The sequence below is a fragment of the Lepidochelys olivacea genome, assembly GCF_965140295.1.
Source record: "Lepidochelys olivacea isolate rLepOli2 genome assembly, chromosome: 2".
In the NCBI taxonomy this organism is placed as follows: domain Eukaryota; kingdom Metazoa; phylum Chordata; order Testudines; family Cheloniidae; genus Lepidochelys; species Lepidochelys olivacea.
In genome coordinates this window covers 238,048,027-238,065,383 of record NC_140412.1, presented here as the reverse complement: position 1 = coordinate 238,065,383, position 17,357 = coordinate 238,048,027, and the positions used below count along the sequence as shown (strand labels likewise).

The 17,357-nt window shown below is 41.0% G+C and overlaps 1 protein-coding gene and 1 long non-coding RNA gene across 2 annotated transcripts in view; one reads left to right on the top strand and one right to left on the bottom strand.

The window, feature by feature from the left end:
- RAB18 (RAB18, member RAS oncogene family) overlaps positions 1-2,646 on the bottom strand; it is a 34,740-nt gene extending 32,094 nt beyond the window's left edge. Inside the window, exon 1 of the mRNA XM_084620975.1 lies at positions 2,489-2,646. Coding sequence (XP_084477101.1) covers positions 2,489-2,556 — 68 coding nt within the window. The 5' untranslated portion in view covers positions 2,557-2,646. The remainder of the gene's footprint in view (positions 1-2,488) is intronic.
- A 2,209-nt stretch (positions 2,647-4,855) lies between these two features.
- LOC311516664 lies at positions 4,856-12,589 on the top strand. The gene is made up of 4 exons (XR_014710474.1): positions 4,856-5,345; positions 5,769-5,970; positions 11,049-11,155; positions 12,397-12,589. It is a non-coding gene; the product is annotated as an uncharacterized lncRNA (long non-coding RNA).
- The last annotated feature ends 4,768 nt before the right edge of the window (positions 12,590-17,357 follow it).

The following is a 17,357-nucleotide window of genomic DNA, read 5'->3' as shown; positions in this document are numbered from 1 at the left end:
AATTCTTTCCCAGGTGTCTGGCTGGTGGGTCTTGCCTACATTCTCAGGGTCTAACTAATTCCTGTATTTGGGGTTGGAAAGGAATTTTCCCCTGGGTCAGACTGACAGAGACCCTGGGATTTTTTTGCCTTCCTCTGCAACATGGGGCATAGGTCACTTTCAGACTTAAACTAGTGTAAATGGTGGATTCTCTGTAACTTGAAGGCTTTAAATCATGATTTGAGGACTTCAATAATTCAGCCAGAGGTTGTGTTTCTGTTACAGGGTGAGGTTCTGTGGCCTGTAATATGCAGGTGGTCAGACCAGACGATCAGGATAGTGCCTTCTGGCCTTAAAGCCTATGTATAAAGATTCTCATTTTGGCATACTAACCATAATACTACACTGAAAAAGTTCCTTTTAAGATACTGATCAGTGATTTTACATTTGTGACAAAAGTTTATAACCATGTGGCAGACAGCTGATAACTATGATGGACATCCTGTATTGAATTTCACTGTCTAGTGCAGCAAAATATAGGGCATCTGAAGTGTGATACTGTCACATATAGAAGCCAAGTTTATTTTACAGAGAGTTTGAACTTAAAGTGTTGGTATGGCCAGAAATATGACTACAGTACTTCCTCAACTTTATCTGCTGTGTGGGTGTATTGCAAGTCCTAACTGCTTCTTTTACCTACAAAAAAAAAAAAAAAAAGAGCTTAATTAAGGAATGGTTAAATTGTCTGAGCACAAGAAGTGTTTTTAGTGTAAAAAATAACACTACTTGACACAAAGCTGCAGTTTACCTTCCAAATAAATGAAGAGAACTTTAAATGCTAAGTGGCTTTAATGCTATTCTTGGATACAAAATAGTAAAATCCTTATGACATAGAAATAAGAGATTTTAAATGTCTGTTTTGAGATATTAAATACATATAATAGGTAACCAAGACATGGGAGTTATTTATCTAAGTGTAAACTTTCACAAAGTCACATGAACAAGACATTACCTAATCTAAAAGAAATTTGCTCAAGTCATGTCTGTCATCACAGGATTATTGCAAAACTTTACAGATCCTTTACATTGAGGATTAGAAAGAAGCAGTGACTAGCTGTCACCTTGTTGAAACTATTAGAAGGCAAGACTCTTCCCTTTTATCTGATGCAAGATAGCAGAATTAAGTTATTGTTTTTAAAAGCATTTATTTCTAAATGTAATATAGTTAGGCTTGGAATGATTAGATTTGTTATTAGTAAATGTCAATAAACGGTAATTTAAAACAAACAGAAACCAAAAAATATTTCACTTGATAATAGCAGAAATTTACAGATAGGCAAAAGAAGAAAAAATGATGCTTCAGAACTCCTTTTGATTTAAGGATATTGATTTTGTACATTTTGACTTGTAATGTTCACAATAAGTGAATATTCTAAAGCTTGAACATTGTATCTCTCAAGGTCAACTGCCATTAAGTAATTACTGTGACACCCGCAACTGTCCAACCCCACATAATTTCCCACAACTGTGAAAATAAATTAAAATCAATAAAAACACTATTATCCACCAAAAAGATAAAAAATAAAAATCAAATTCTGCCAAGCCTAACTATGATAACCTCACCTGTACAGCACATACATCTTTTCGACACAGTGTGGTCAGGACCCTCTTTTCAGATCTCATTTGAAAGATGCATGCATAGTAAAATGGAGGGGAATCAACAGATATGTCTGAGTAGGACAGTTTTGATATTTTTATTTAGTTCCTGTTTTAACTAGGTCAGGGGACTGTTCAAAGAACCCCTACTCACTCACTGCCAGAAGGTTCATGCTAGTATGATCCTCGGGTACTGGGAAGCAGTGGTTCAGAAGAAATTTAACAAGTTGCACCTAAAGCACCGTGGGTGGGGAAGTGAAGAGGGAGCCTGCCTCTGAACAGAAACTGAGGAGACAGCTAGGTAAGAGGGTCCGTCAAGGATAAACAGGGGGGAAGATAGCCTGACTGTGAGGAGGAACAAGGAGGAAGGTCCCAGACAAGGCATAGGAGGCACCTAAATGAGGAGGGGCAGAGGGTAGAGTCCCAAACCTGAGGCAGGCTGTGACCAGGGCCAGGACGTGACCAGGGCCAGGACGTGACCAGGGCCGGGGGGGAGGGGCCCGTACCTGGGGGGGCAGGGGGGGCCTCTGCTGTCGCCAGGGCCGGAGGGGAGGGGCCCGGATCCTCCCGTTGAATGTAAACAAGGGAGGGGCCCGGACCTGAAGGGGAGACGGTCCGGACCTGTGGGCGGGAGGGGGCGCTGGCTGTCACCAGGGCCGGAGGGGAGGGGCCCGGACCTTAGAGCCCCCCCGCGCAGCCTGTCAACAGGGCCGGGGGGGGGGGGCGAGACGGAACCCGAGACCGGCAGCCCTGCACCCGGAGGCCTCGCCGGGCCCCTCGGCAGGGGGCGGCCAGCACGGCACCGGGCCCAGTCGCGACAAGCCGGCCCGGCAGACTGGCGCCGCCGCCTCACCTGGACTTGCCGACGCCGCTCTCGCCGATGATGAGGATCTTCAGCGTGGTCAGTATGTCCTCGTCCATCCCGAGCGAGCCCAGCCGACCCCAACTCTCGTCTCCTTGCGCAGCCTAGTTTACTCCGCTCGAGAGTGCGCATGCGCCCTCAACCCTTTTTGTTTTCTGTTGCAGCCCTTCTACGCATGCGCTTTGACCCGCCTCCAATCTGAGTCCGAATTTCCGAAGCCTCCCTTGTGGCGCATGCGCCAGAGAAGGCTGACGGGGACGTCTCTTGCAGCTTATAGACAGGTGCGTTCGGCGACGCGCTGTCTCCGCGCGGCGGGGTCTGCGCGCCCCGCTCAGCTCCTCAGCGAACAGCCCCGTGCGCTGCGTCACCCGCGCACAGACTGGGGCCATTGGCTGCTGCCCGGGGGTATGGCTGCGCTGCGGCTGGGGGATCAGCCTCCCCACCCCCCCATAAACGAACTCGCGCTAGCTCCGCTCCAGCATGCCAAAAATTGCAGCATGGGTGTTATGACGAGGCTGGCAGCTCGGGCTAGTCACCTGACTCAGACCCAAAAGGGCAAGTGCATATATATATATATATATAGACAGACCCCTTCCATCCTGCTCTCACAGAGCCATTCTGTACTGGCTGAAGTTTCAGGGTCCAGCTGCGAAGCAGTTTAGCACCATGATTCCTTTAAAAGTGAGGAGGGGTTGCCATCCATACCTGCCTGTCTTCAGGGTTTCATCTGAAAACTGAGAATAAATTATTTTCTTGATTTAAAATAAGGTCTAAATTATCCCTCCCTTCCCCAGATTACTTAGATAAATTTGGGGATAAGGGTGGATGACAAGTCGCCCAAGAGGATATTCTCAGCGCTACCAAATGGAGATCAGCAAGCAAATCATGTTGAAATGGAGAATGAAACCTCTCCCAAAGAGCTGGGGCACCCATGCTACCCCTCAAAACTGAAATATTCCAGTACGTAATTGGAGCATTTGGTCATCCTATCCTTACAAACATTAATATTGATGCAATCACTGCTGGAATACTGTATTCAATTTTGTTGTCCACAGTTCAAGAAGGATATTGAAAAATTGGAAAGGGTTCAGAGAAGAGCCACAAGAATGATTAAAGGATTAGAAAACCTGCCTTAAAGTGATAGTATTTAGCTCAGTCTATTTTGTTTAACAAAGAAAACATTAAGGGGTGACTTGTTTACAGTCTATAAGTACGTACATAGAGAACAAATATTTAACAATGGGCTCTTTTTTCTAAAAGAGATGCTCTGAGTATTATTTCGGGGAAGGTCTATGGCCTGTGTTATACAGGATGTCAGACTAGATGATCACAATAGTTCCATCTAGCCATGGAATCTGTGAATATAAATGCATACAAGCTCATATATAAAAGTTACATGGACATGATACAATATTGTACCAGTACCTTTTCTGTACCAACTGTACCTCTTTGCCTATACAGTATCTGCTTTTCCGGGCTGGTTACAGGTATATCAATAAATGTATTGGTTTCCCAATGTTCTCCATTCACTTCCCTCATCTCCTGTCTCACACATATTGCATATTTTAAGATATCTTTTTTTTCAGGTTAACATGACCCATCCCCCTTCTGGACACACTTGATGACACAGGCCCTTCCCTGGGAGACACTTGATCAGGATAAGAAGTAATGGGTTTAATCTGCAGCAAGGGAGATTTAGCTTAGACATTAGGGGACACGTTCTAATTATAAGGGTAGGTAAGCACTGGAATAGGCTTCTAAGGGAAGTTGTGGGATCCCTGTAATTAGAGGTTTTTAAGAACAAGTTAGATGAATACCTGTCGGGGATGATCTAAGTCTACTTGGTCTCACGTCAGCACAGAGGGCTGGGCTATATGACCTCTTGAGGTCCCTTTCAGTCCTAAAGTTCTGTAATTCCCTCAGGGATCCTAACTCCCAATGATTGTACTGTATGAACACAAAAACAATCATTATCTTACTATTAGATGTTACAGGCACATCCCTTATTTAAACCTGTGCAAATAGATAACTATGGCTGTCTCTCTTTATAGTAATATTCTGAGATGTGTTGAAGATGTTCTATATTATTTTATTATATTATGTATATAAATCCATAGAATTTTGGGGCCCTGTGCACTGTGGCAGTTGCTCTCCCCCCTTCCCTGCTTCTGGAGGGTGGGAGCTCCCGGAGGGTGAGAGAGCAAGCCCTCCCTGCCCTCATCGCACAGCAGCTCCTGACCGGCCTGGCTCTTCACTCTGACCTGTTGGCTTTCTCCACATTGTTCAGGAGTGACAATCCCACTGTGATGTGATGCCCTGTCACATCCCCTTTGTGGTTCTGAGTTGCTTTGTGTGTGGGTGTGGGAGGGTGTTTTTTCCCTCTGGTGGTTGGGGGCTCCACTGAGATGGGAACCATATGCCAGTGCATATTGAGTTAATATACTGAGTGCACATTGGTTAATCCGGTCCTGTTGAAGGCTCTTAGCACCTCACAGAATCAGACCTTACATCTCAGTTTCCATTTAAATAGAAGAAAGTTTCTAGCAGTTTTGCTTTCAAAGATATCTTTGAAAAAGTAAACTGATCACCAGGATTGAAGGTTTGTTGCTTCTTTTCCTGAAAGCCAGTGACAGCCTCTCCACCCCTTTACCTAGAGCTGATCTATGAAAAACAGGGCTGCTGGACTCCTTGACTGATGGCTGCATGGATAAGTGCCATCTAGGTCACTACTGATTTAATACTGATACCACTCTGTGAGGCACTCTCAGCCAGCTGTCTGCAACTGGACCAGCTCCTATGCTGAGCAGAAGATGTAACTTCTAGCCATAAGGATGGGTGACTCAGTAAGGTGAGATGCAATGTAAAGTATGGGATTAACAACTATGGGCTGTTGCATTCTAGTCCTGGGTGTGACAGACTCCTTTGACAGTTTTGCCAAATCACTTAACCTTTCTGTTTTAATTGCTACATCCGTAAAGTGGGGATAATAAAACTTACCTCAGAGGATGTTCCAGCAATTGATTAGGTAGTATTTATGCATTTACTCCGGGTTGCACACAAAACCCTCTGAAGCAGAGGTCCCCAAATTGTGGGGCATGCCCCTCGGGAGGGAGTGGAGGAACGTTCAGGAGGCCTAGTTGGGGCCCAGGCCTTTTCTGGAGTCCTGAGTATAATGAAAATGAGCCTGCTGTGGCTGACCTCTCCGTTGAAGGCTCCAACCTATTTTTATGAAGGAGATTCATGATAATACTGTTTCTCTCCCTCCTGTCAGCAGCCAGACTGAGCACTGCCTCTCCTGCAGAGATTCACAAGCCTACACATGCTCAGTGAGTTTCCGTGACCAGCACAGAGGACTATGGAGCCAGGCATGTAGCATTGAGCAATTAAAGTAAACTGCTCATAGTCAACACACTTTTAAGAGATGGATTACACACCATTGTGATAATGATGGACAGGAACTGGCTATTTGCTAGGTGGGTAACAGGAGAAATTGTGTTACAGGCCTACCCAAAAATGCTAAGGCTGCTTTTGATAGTGACATCGTAACTTTGAACATTTTTCAGGAAAACTCAGTCCTTGCTGGTAGTGAAAATCAACCATTTTTAAGATAATTAAAAAGGTACTCTATATTAATCATTTATAGACTATCCTGGTTTTGTGCTAAAGGAATTTGGTTACCTTACATAGTATTCAAGTTTAGTTGCGTGCTGTTAAATGTGGCAAATTTACTAACTAAATTTTAGGCTTCAGTGCTCATTTCGCGACTCACCACACTTTTTATCTCAGCTGGAAGATTTTGTAAAAGGCTGACCAACTCTCCATTCTATTGAATTCTGTTAAAATAAATGGACTAATCATTTAATCCCAACAAGTGCAAGCAGTAGTTTTAAAACTCAAAGCCACTTTTTCAGCATTAAGAAAAGGAGTACTTGTGGCACCTTAGAGACTATCCGATTTATTTGAGCATAAGCTTTCATAAGCTACAGCTCACTTCATCGGAGGCATACTGTGGAAAGTGTAGAAGATCTTTTTATACACACAAAGCATGAAAAAATACCTCCCCCCACCCCACTCTCCTGCTGGTAATAGCTTATCTAAAGTGATCACTCTCCTTACAATGTGTATGATAATCAAGGTGGGCCATTTCCAGCACAAATCCAGGTTTTCTCTCCCCCCCCCCCCCCCTGCACACACAAACCCACTCTCCTGTTGGTAATAGCTTATCTAAAGTGACTACTCTCCTTACAATGTGTATGATAATCAAGGTGGGCCATTTCCAGCACAAATCCAGGGTTTAACAAGAACGTCGGAGGGAGGGGGGGTAGGAAAAAACAAGGGGAAATAGGTTACCTTGCATGATGACTTAGCCACTCCCAGTCTCTATTCAAGCCTAAGTTAATTGTATCCAATTTGCAAATGAATTCCAATTCAGCAGTTTCTCGCTGGAGTCTGGATTTCTAGTTTTTTTGTTGTAATATCGCAACTTTCATGTCTGTAATCGCGTGACCAGAGAGATAGAAGTGTTCTCCGACTGGTTTATGAATGTTATAATTCTTGACATCTGATTTGTGTCCATTTATTCTTTTATGTAGAGACTGTCCAGTTTGACCAATGTACATGGCAGAGGGGCATTGCTGGCACATGATGGCATATATCTTATTGGTGGATGTGCAGGTGAATGAGCCTCTGATAGTGTGGCTGATGTTATTAGGCCCTGTGATGGTGTCCCCTGAATAGATATGTGGGCACAGAATGTCACGGCTAACCTGGTGGCTGAACTTTGTGACTTTGTCCTTACCCATAACTATTTTACATTTGGGGACAATATATACCTTCAAATCAGCGGCACTGCTATGGGTACCCGCATGGCCCCACAGTATGCCAACATTTTTATGGCTGACTTAGAACAACGCTTCCTCAGCTCTCGTCCCCTAACGCCCCTACTCTACTTGCGCTATATTGATGATATCTTCATCATCTGGACCCATGGAAAAGAAGCCCTTGAGGAATTCCACCATGATTTCAACAATTTCCATCCCACCATCAACCTCAGCCTGGTCCAGTCCACACAAAAGATCCACTTCCTGGACACTACAGTGCTAATAAACGATGGTCACATAAACACCACCCTATACCGGAAACCTACTGACCGCTATTCCTACCTACATGCCTCCAGCTTTCACCCTGACCACACCACACAATCCATTGTCTACAGCCAAGCTCTGCGATACAACCGCATTTGCTCCAACCCCTCAGACAGAGACAAACACCTACAAGATTTCTATCAAGCATTCTTACAACTACAATACCCACCTGCGGAAGTGAAGAAACAGATTGATAGAGCCAGAAGAGTTTCCAGAAGTCACCTACTACAGGACAGGCCTAACAAAGAAAATAACAGAACACCACTAGCCGTCACATTCAGCCCCCAACTAAAACCCCTCCAACGCATTATTAAGGATCTACACCTATCCTGAAGGATGACCCAACACTCTCACAAATCTTGGGAGACAGGCCAGTCCTTGCCTACAGACAGCCCCCCAACCTGAAGCAAATGCTCACCAGCAACCACATACCACACACCAGAACCACTAACCCAGGAACCTAACCTTGCAACAAAGCTCGTTGCCAACTGTGTCCACATATCTATTCAGGGGACACCATCACAGGGCCTAATAACATCAGCCACACTATCAGAGGCTCGTTCACCTGCACATCCACCAATGTGATATATGCCATCATGTGCCAGCTATGCCCCTCTGCCATGTACATTGGTCAAACTGAACTGTCTCTACATAAAAGAATAAATGGACACAAATCAGATGTCAAGAATTATAACATTCATAAACCAGTTGGAGAACACTTCAATCTCTCTGGTCACACGATTACAGACATGAAAATTGCGATTTTAGAACAAAAAAACTAGAAATCCAGACTCCAGCGAGAAACTGCTGAATTGGAATTCATTTGCAAATTGGATACAATTAACTTAGGCTTGAATAGAGACTGGGAGTGGCTAAGTCATTATGCAAGGTAACCTATTTCTTCTTGTTTTTTCCTACCCTCTCCCCCCCCCCCCGACGTTCTTGTTAAACCCTGGATTTGTGCTGGAAATGGCCCACCTTGATTATCATACACATTGTAAGGAGAGTGGTCACTTTAGATAAGCTATTACCAGCAGGAGAGTGGGGTGGGGGGAGGTATTTTTTCATGCTTTGTGTGTATAAAAAGATCTTCTACACTTTCCACAGTATGCATCTGATGAAGTGAGCTGTTGCTCACGAAAGCTTATGCTCAAATAAATTGGTTAGTCTCTAAGGTGCCACAAGTACTCCTTTTCTTTTTGCGAATGCAGACTAACACGGCTGTTACTCTGAAACCTGAAATTTTTCAGCATTGTGTCAATAACCTTTCAGTTCAAGCAAGAATTGACTTTTGACACTGACTGGATGCACTAAATACACTTTTAAAAATATCTCTAAAGCTATCATTAAAAAGGCATAAACATAGCAATGCACAAGTATACCTCTGTTTAGGCATCAATTTCAGCTGTGTATTCATTACATCTTAAAAAGGAGCAAAATATCTTTTATATTTTTAATTACAATAAAAGTACCAACAGTGAAAAGGATGGGGCAACAATCAGTAAAAGATCACAGAAGGACCAGTGACACACGTGGCTACTTCTGAACGGTAGCCAAATGTCAGTAAGGCAGAGGTGTGCGCCTTGTAGGCATACTGAAACAATTAGGGTTGTGATGACATTTCTTTGTTCATAGCAAGTATATTTTTATCCAGTACAGTAATCTTAGAAATATTTTACCTAACACCATAAAAAAGCAGAAGTTAAAGAAAGGACTATTCATAGAACAGACCAAGATGACAAGTCAATTTCACATAAAGTATATATGCATGGGTTTTGAGGAGTTATAAAAAGAATTAGTAACACATTTCCAAAGCTTACTATCTCCACCTCACTGCATTCATTTCTGAAAGGCTAACTCAAGACTTCCTGCAGATTTATAATGGTGGTGGTAGAGCAAGAGATATTTTTCTGAATATAGGAAACTCTTGCTTGTGGGTGGAGAATATTTTTCTGACTATAGGAAACCCTTGCTTGTGGGTGCAGATTAGGCTGGTATGTGTCTGCAAGCAAACTAAATCAAGTCATTTCTTAGAGAGTAATTGTTCTGGGAAAGAAGAGAAATAGACCACTTTTTTAAAAAATAGATTGACCCTGAACTAGAGGTTTTTAAAAGGAAGAAAGTCAGCAATGGGCCTGAAAACAAATACCCTCATTTACCAGTTGGTCTCATGACTTAATAAGGATAATGCAGCATCTCACAAGAGCCTTTGCCCTCATATGTGTCTGCAATATATGGTTCAAAGGCTGCCACAGAATACAAGCCATCTGGTAAGTTAGGAATACAACCAACCAAGTGAAGAGATCCTTTTCTGGCACAGGAATATGGATGTGAGAAAGTGAGGAAGTGACGAGGGCCCGTGATACCAGAGGGAATGGGCCCATCTATCTGGCAGTGCTGTGTCTGACAGGTTGAGAGTCTGAATGCAGTGCCCCTAAAGTTCAGGTGTTGGATGGAAGGTGTAGCGTAAGCAAGGATGCCTGAGTAATATATCTGCTCTTTCCTGTAGTTGCAGATAATGCTGCATCCATATATTTCCAGGCTTAGACAGCAAGGACTGGGAATTGGAACCCAAGTTTCTGTGTATTATGTAAAAGGCCAATACTAGATGCCGAGGCTGGCCCAAGTCAGCTGCCATTATTCAATTCTCTCCTATGCCCTTTCATCACTAAGTAGCCATGGCAGCATAACAGCACATATTGTATATCCTTTCTTACATCTTCCCCTATAAAAATTGCAGCAACGAAGAGTCTTGAAAAGATTTCCTTCTATATAGCTATTGAGTATCTATGTTTTCTGTTTCATCATGTTACTTTTTCATTTCTAATATTTTATTATTTTGGGGGCTTATGCTGGAGCATTCTTAGCAGCTGCAACTCCCTTTCAGTGGGAAGTGGGAGTGTTCACCCTTCACAATGAAGTCTATTATAGTTGTAGTTATTATTATAGTGTCTCACAGTTACATAATGCCTTTAATCCCAAAGCGATTTGCAAACTCCTTAGGAATCTTTTTAACAACTGCTTGTTGTGAAGCTATCCCCGCTGTAGAAGACAGCAGTTGTTTAACAGCACACTGCAGTACCATTTAGGACAGGGAGCAAAGAAAAATACACCCTCCCCCCCACCGTCCCCACCCCAGAAGCACCTGCGGCACTCTCAAGATTTAGTCAGGGGTATAGTACAAGTCATAGACAGGAATTATTTTGTTATTTTATTTATGGCCCGTGACCTGTCCATTACTTTTACTAAAAATACCATGACTAAAATGTAGCCTTAGTCACAACTAATGTTCAAAGCCTTGTTTTTACATTTTATTTGATGTAAAATACCTACTAATTAAACAATCCTTTTTCACACCATGCTGGGATATTGGTTTACTATTATTTTTAATATTTCTATTGCTTTAGTGTTCAGAGGCCTACCTCGGGATTGGACCCTACTGTGTTTAGGTGCTGTATGGCCACAGGTCTGTGTCCTGAAGAGCTGATCCAGAGAGAAAAGCACCATCTATTAGGTAGGGAATAATATTGCCTATGCCACCTTGAGTTTTCTTGGTGAACTGCTCCTTCAAATACTGACCAGGCTTGACCCTCTTTAACTCATGAGATAAGAACAGCCATCCTGGGTCAGACCAAAGGTCCATCTTGCCCAGTATTCTGTCTTCCGATCGTGGCCAATGTCAGGTGTCCTACAGGGAATGAACAGAACAGGTAATCCAGTGATCCATCCCCTGTCGCCCATTCACATTCCCAGTCACAATCCTGGTGGTGATACAGTGCACAGTACTAATTTCAAGAACAACATATGCAATTTCATCTTCTCATAACAACATGTAAGCCAAAATGCTTACAAATAAACCAAGACATTTCTTCTATATCAGGAGTTTGAATTAGGTGACTGAGTTTTCCTGGCATTGAGAGGATTATTCTCTGTTTTACCTATTCCATCCCTGTTATAAGTATATATAGTTACACATACTTTTTTTGTGTCTTGTTAATTTGCAAAGATTACTTTTCCACTGGGTTTCCTGCATCTTGGTAGTATTCCTCCTTGATTCTCTGGATTCCGTTGCTCAATTGTCTGTTTATGAAGCATCTGGTAACTTGAATGCAGTTAGAGTTTTTTAGATTTGTCATTTAGCCTTTGGATAGTCTTCACTATAGTCCCCAGAGTCTTGTATTCTGTTTTTAACTTCTCCTGTTCATATCACATGCCATCCATTGTGTCTGGATAGCTTTTCAATGAGTATTTCAATTATGTGTCAATATGAAGTATTTGTTATGGACTTCAAAAGACTCTGGTTTTCATTTGTCATTTGAGCTTTTGTACATAGAGTACTTAGAGCATACTGAACTTTGGAAGCACTTTTGCAGATCTTCATGCCTTTGTTTGATCCCTAATTTCTAGGGGACTCTTAAGTATCTTTAGCTATTAGCAATTGTTTTAACAAGATGATTTAAACCTAAACTATTCTTCATGATAATCTGAGCTGGTGAGGCACAGTATGTTCACCAATATAAGTGATTCTAGATTCCACAGTACTGTGATATGAATCATTTCCTGCTGTCTCTAAACTTTTAACAGTCTGATGCCTTCCTCATGCAGAACATTTCCTTATCAACTTTTTGGGTTATACAACATAGCTTTACTGAGATTTGCTAATATATAAATACTCATTCCTATGGTATTTGAACAAATTTGTTTCCAGAATTTTCCCTCGGCAATCTATTACCTTATTTTTTAACTTAATTTCAGCTTTGCAGTTGTTCATTTATTTGGAGGCTGTCAAAGATGAAAAAGCACCACTGTGTTATTAGTGATCATCATGAGTTATACTGGTTCCAGATTTCAAGCTTGATCCAGCTTCCATTGAGGTCAGTGGGACAAATCTCTGACTTCACTGTCAGCAAGACAAGGCCCTAATCCAGTTTTTTAGTTGCAGTATTGGTTCTGGGTTTACAATACCTCAATATAGAAATAAAACACAACTGTACAGTGTTTGTGTCTGAAGAGTAATATATACTTGCTGTTGAATGCTCCATATTAGAACAAAAACTCAGTTCTTATTTTTTCCCATGGTGATCTGGATTACTTAGTGGGTTTCTTGTAGAATTACAGATGCCTGAACTTGTTCATGGTTTTTTTTTTGTTTGTTTGTTTTTTAACATCTGGGTCTGCAAACCAGAAATCAGGGAATTTCAGCACCTAACATTCCCAGTATAGAGCTCCTTATTTTCAGTCTCTATCCACTAAGACAGTGCTTGAGATTCCTCCTATTGAAGCTAATAGAAAATCTTCCAGTGACTTCAACAGGAACAACATTTTTTGCACAGTCCACTGTTCTGTCATGATTCATGAATATGAGTATGAATCTGTAATGCAGAGTCCATGCATAGTGATAAGGAATGTACTTATTTGTTTGGAGGAAAATTAGAAAAAAAATGTTTAATAAGAGAAATTAATTCATCTATGCAAGCAGGAAAGAGCTAAGTCCAGTTCAGAAATGCCACCTACCAAAGCTATGGAAACAGGATATAGAGTTGTAAGTGTTACATCCTCAGAATACACTCTAATTGACTGACCTGGGTGCACGAAACAGTTAACCAGCAGCTTCTGTGAAGTGATGACCCCTCTTCTACATGTCACATACATCACAGTGCTCGCTGTGATATCACTGGAGTTGGTATAATGAAGTTCATATATCCATGAGATGATATAATCTTCCAGTTTAATTTTAAATTAATTCTGGGGCACATGTCACCTCAGCCTTATTGTCTGGTTTTTCAGCAGTGATTGGAGACTGATGCAATCCAAGTAAGAACAGGAAGGTTCTAAAGACTTATTTGTTCAAGAGCACTGTTCAAAAGACTCTTAATTTGATCACTTGCTAAGAATTATTCAGAATTATTTTTAAAACAGGTATTAATAAATCTTGTGCGCTGCTGATTTTCCATTCCTTTGAATTCCATGAGTAAATCCTGTCCTTTTTGCAGTCAATAGGGTCAGAATTTCACCCCATATAGTTAAATATTGTTTTGGTTTAGCAATAATTCAATATTTCAAAAACCTAAAATAACAGATTGTCCTAATAATTCAAAATTTTCCTGTTGCAGCAAAAGATGTCTAGGAAAAATTTAGCAGCACATGAATTGTATTCTTGTAAAGTTAAGTAATGAATGAATAATATGCAAAATAATCAAAATTCTCATCTTGTGCTAGCGCAGTGAAGATTTATTGCACCTACAACATTTGGACTTAGTACTTTCTTCTCAAAGCAAAAGGTATGCAAAGTTTCAACAGGTCCAACATGCAAAATAAGTGCTCTGTGGAACTAACCTCTGATCATGCTGGAAAGACTGTGTGATTGAAGCACTGAATTAAAGACAATAATACTCAGCTCCCACGCTGAGAGGAGTCAGATCTGTGTCTTAATTGTATAATCCTTCCGCCTGAGTATCCATTGGATGGATGGACAGATGGACTTTCTCTATCTGCTAGAATTCCTCATCATCTCATTGCATGCTTCCTTGAAAACCAATAAAATAACGCTGATTTTTCCCACTAATTCTGCAAAGTCTTTATTAATACTTGTTTCTCAGTGTGTGGATGGCTCATTGGCAGTATCACAATGCAGCCATCTCTACTCTGTGTTATACATTTCACAGTTTCTAAGCCAAGTTTTGGGTCAACCTGCCATTATGTAAACAATGTTCTGCTTAAAAACATTTTTTTCTCCATCCCATACCTTTGTATGTCTGCAATCCTACTGTTTGGCACATCACCTTTTGGCACAGCAAGGCGTATATATGTGCTGGTAAAATAATATGACAATTTAGTGTCCATGGACTCAGACTTCAGTCTGCTGAAAAATAGAACATGATATGTCCATAACTTGTTTCCTATGTATTGAATTGATCCAGCCTTTAACTGCCCTTTGGGAGATATATATGTGCCTCAGAATTAAGTTAATAGACTAGTATGTGTGTATATATACACACATGTATATATGCTGTTAAATATATACACACACACACAATTGCTGTCTGAAAAAGCCTCTCCATTTACTTCCTTCCCAACCTGGCTGTGAGCCCCATCTCCTGAAAAATCTCCTTCCAGCTAAGAGAAGATGGAGGTTCCTTCTCCTATTGCTCGTAAACTTCATGCTGAATACAATATGGAGGAGGAGGTAGCTGAGTGGAATGTGAGACCTGTCCACTCCCATATACACATCAGGGGCTGGGTGTGTTGCCACTGCAGTGCTTTCAGCCTCTGCCATCCTGGGTAGTTCAGAAGCTCTGCTTTGCAGCACAAATCACTGGATCAGATTCTGAGATGCGAGTCTAAATTGCTTTAACTTACACCTTCTTCCACCCACTCCGCATATAAGTTACATCAGCTTAGATTGCCTTAGACTCACACTCACATACTGTAATTTACACATCACCTCTGAATTTGGCATCCTGATTATGAACTCACACTGGTCTAAATCAGGAGCAACGTCAGTGAAGTTAATGATGCTGAAACATTGTAAAATTGGTGAGAGACAAATCAGAAGTAGGTCCACTGAATCTAAGGGAAGGGAAGGTTGTGTAATTTATACGAAGAGTTGTACATAAGGGTGATAGCTGGAAAAGTAACTGAAAGAAGGTGTAAGAGTTACTGACCTTCCACCTTATTTTACTGTACTAGTAATTATAGCTATTGTTTGTACTGCAGTAATACTTTGGGGCCCCTATCAGAGATCAGGGCCCCAACTCCCATATTGTGTTAGATTTTTTCCCGTTTTGTTGCATAAATAACAACTATTGCATACTATCTTTGTTTTTTCTTTATGACTTATGGAAGAATAACAAAGGCAAATGCAAAAAGAACACTGCTGTTAAAAATCTAAACTGTGATCCTCTTCTGGAATGATATGGCAATGTAAATGTATGTGGTTATAATTACACTAACCTGCAAAGGTAAAACATGGTTTATGCCCTTTTTTGCTGCTCTATGATGTATATAACGTCCTGACAGGTCTAAAAATAGTGTTGGGATGAAGATGTTTCTATATATTTCTTACCTTAGAAATATCAGGAATATTCAATCTAACTTTTCCATGTTTTTTATTTTCTGTATTTGAGGACACAGATTTGAATTGGGAGATTTCTTAGCCCTTAATTAGGCCCTAATCCTGCCCCATAGAAGTCAATGGGAGTTTTAGCATTGGCGTCAATAGGAGTAGGATCAAGCACTTCGTGACTGGAGAGTCCAATCGTTACAAACAGCCTTTCTTCCACTATTTATAGCAAGTTTGATGTTTATTGTTTAAACTCCCTTTTTGTCTTTGTTTCTGCGTATACTTATGTAATGCACTAGTGTGGTATGTGTGATGTCATAAAACTACTAGTTCTCCAGTTGTCCAGAGACTCTTCCAGGAAAAACAGGACAGACATGCAGAAAAAGTTAAAAAAAAACCCAAACAACCCAACCCTTCCAAGTTTTCATTACACATCATGGGGGGTGGGGGGGTAGAAGGGTGAAGGCACAACCCCCTTTTATTTGCTTGATTTGTTTTTTCAGGTCACCTTTAAAGCAGCTAGAGTGGTGGTGTGTTGGTCTAGTGGCTACACGTTGCACTGTCATATACAGATCTAGGTTTTGTTCCTGAACCCCTAAGCTTGCCTGTGCTAACCCTAACTGGAGGCTGTGCCTTGCTCATCTCTAATGTGTCTTTCTTGCAACACCTGGAGTGATTCTGATAAGGTCCAGAGGGAGTTTCCCCCAGCCCTCTTTGACAAAAGGGATGGTTGTCATGATTTAAGGCCATCAGTGGCTGGAAGATATATATCATGAAAACAGTGGGAACACTGGGTCTCAAATAAATAAAAGGTCTCTGGGAAATATAGAGTAGGTAGAGATGGCTGAGATTTTTGACAGAAAAATGTTCCCATCAAAAACAGAATTTTAATGAAAGTAAGATTTTTCACCAGAAAACGTGCTTTAATTATATTTTTCCTATGGGAAATTTGTAAATGAAAATTTTCATTTAGTTTTAAAAAGTGAAAAATGTATTTCAGTTTTTGAAAATCACCTTTTTAAAATATTTCTCTTTACAATTTTTTTCTTTTTTGTCACTTAAAGCAACAGAGTGAATGATGCAGGGAAAGGTTCCCTTTTTTTTTTCCTGTTTAGTGGTTTTTTTTCCCCCCCTCACCAATTTACTTTTTCTATTCTGTTGCTTTTCAAAACTTCCCCAATATTTACAAAGTTAGAGGGGCAGAGTTAAGTTGGACAAGTTTTGAAAAGTTCAAGTAGAAAAGGAATAAATGTCTGGAGGGAGCAATACCGTGGACAGTATTCATTTTATTTCATGCAGTGGAAATTTAAAAAAAAAAAGGGAAGACTTTTTTTAAAAAAAGAGAGAAACCAGGTAGAAAGGAGAAAAAATAATTTTAAAAAATTGAAAATTTAAAAAAAAATGGTAAATTGCACCATTTCAGACTTCTCAAATGGAAATGACATCACAATTGTTCATGAAATTGTTTTCCAGTGTTTCAACAGCTCTAATAAGGGGCTTGATTCATCACTGTGTTCCAGTCTTATGTCAGTTGAATTCCATGGAAATCACTGGACTTTCACTGACCTAAAACTGCAGTAATGCAGTTTTGAATCAGACCCAGCAACTTGGAGTTTAAATGTTATGGAGTATATTTTCAGTTAGCCAAAGATCT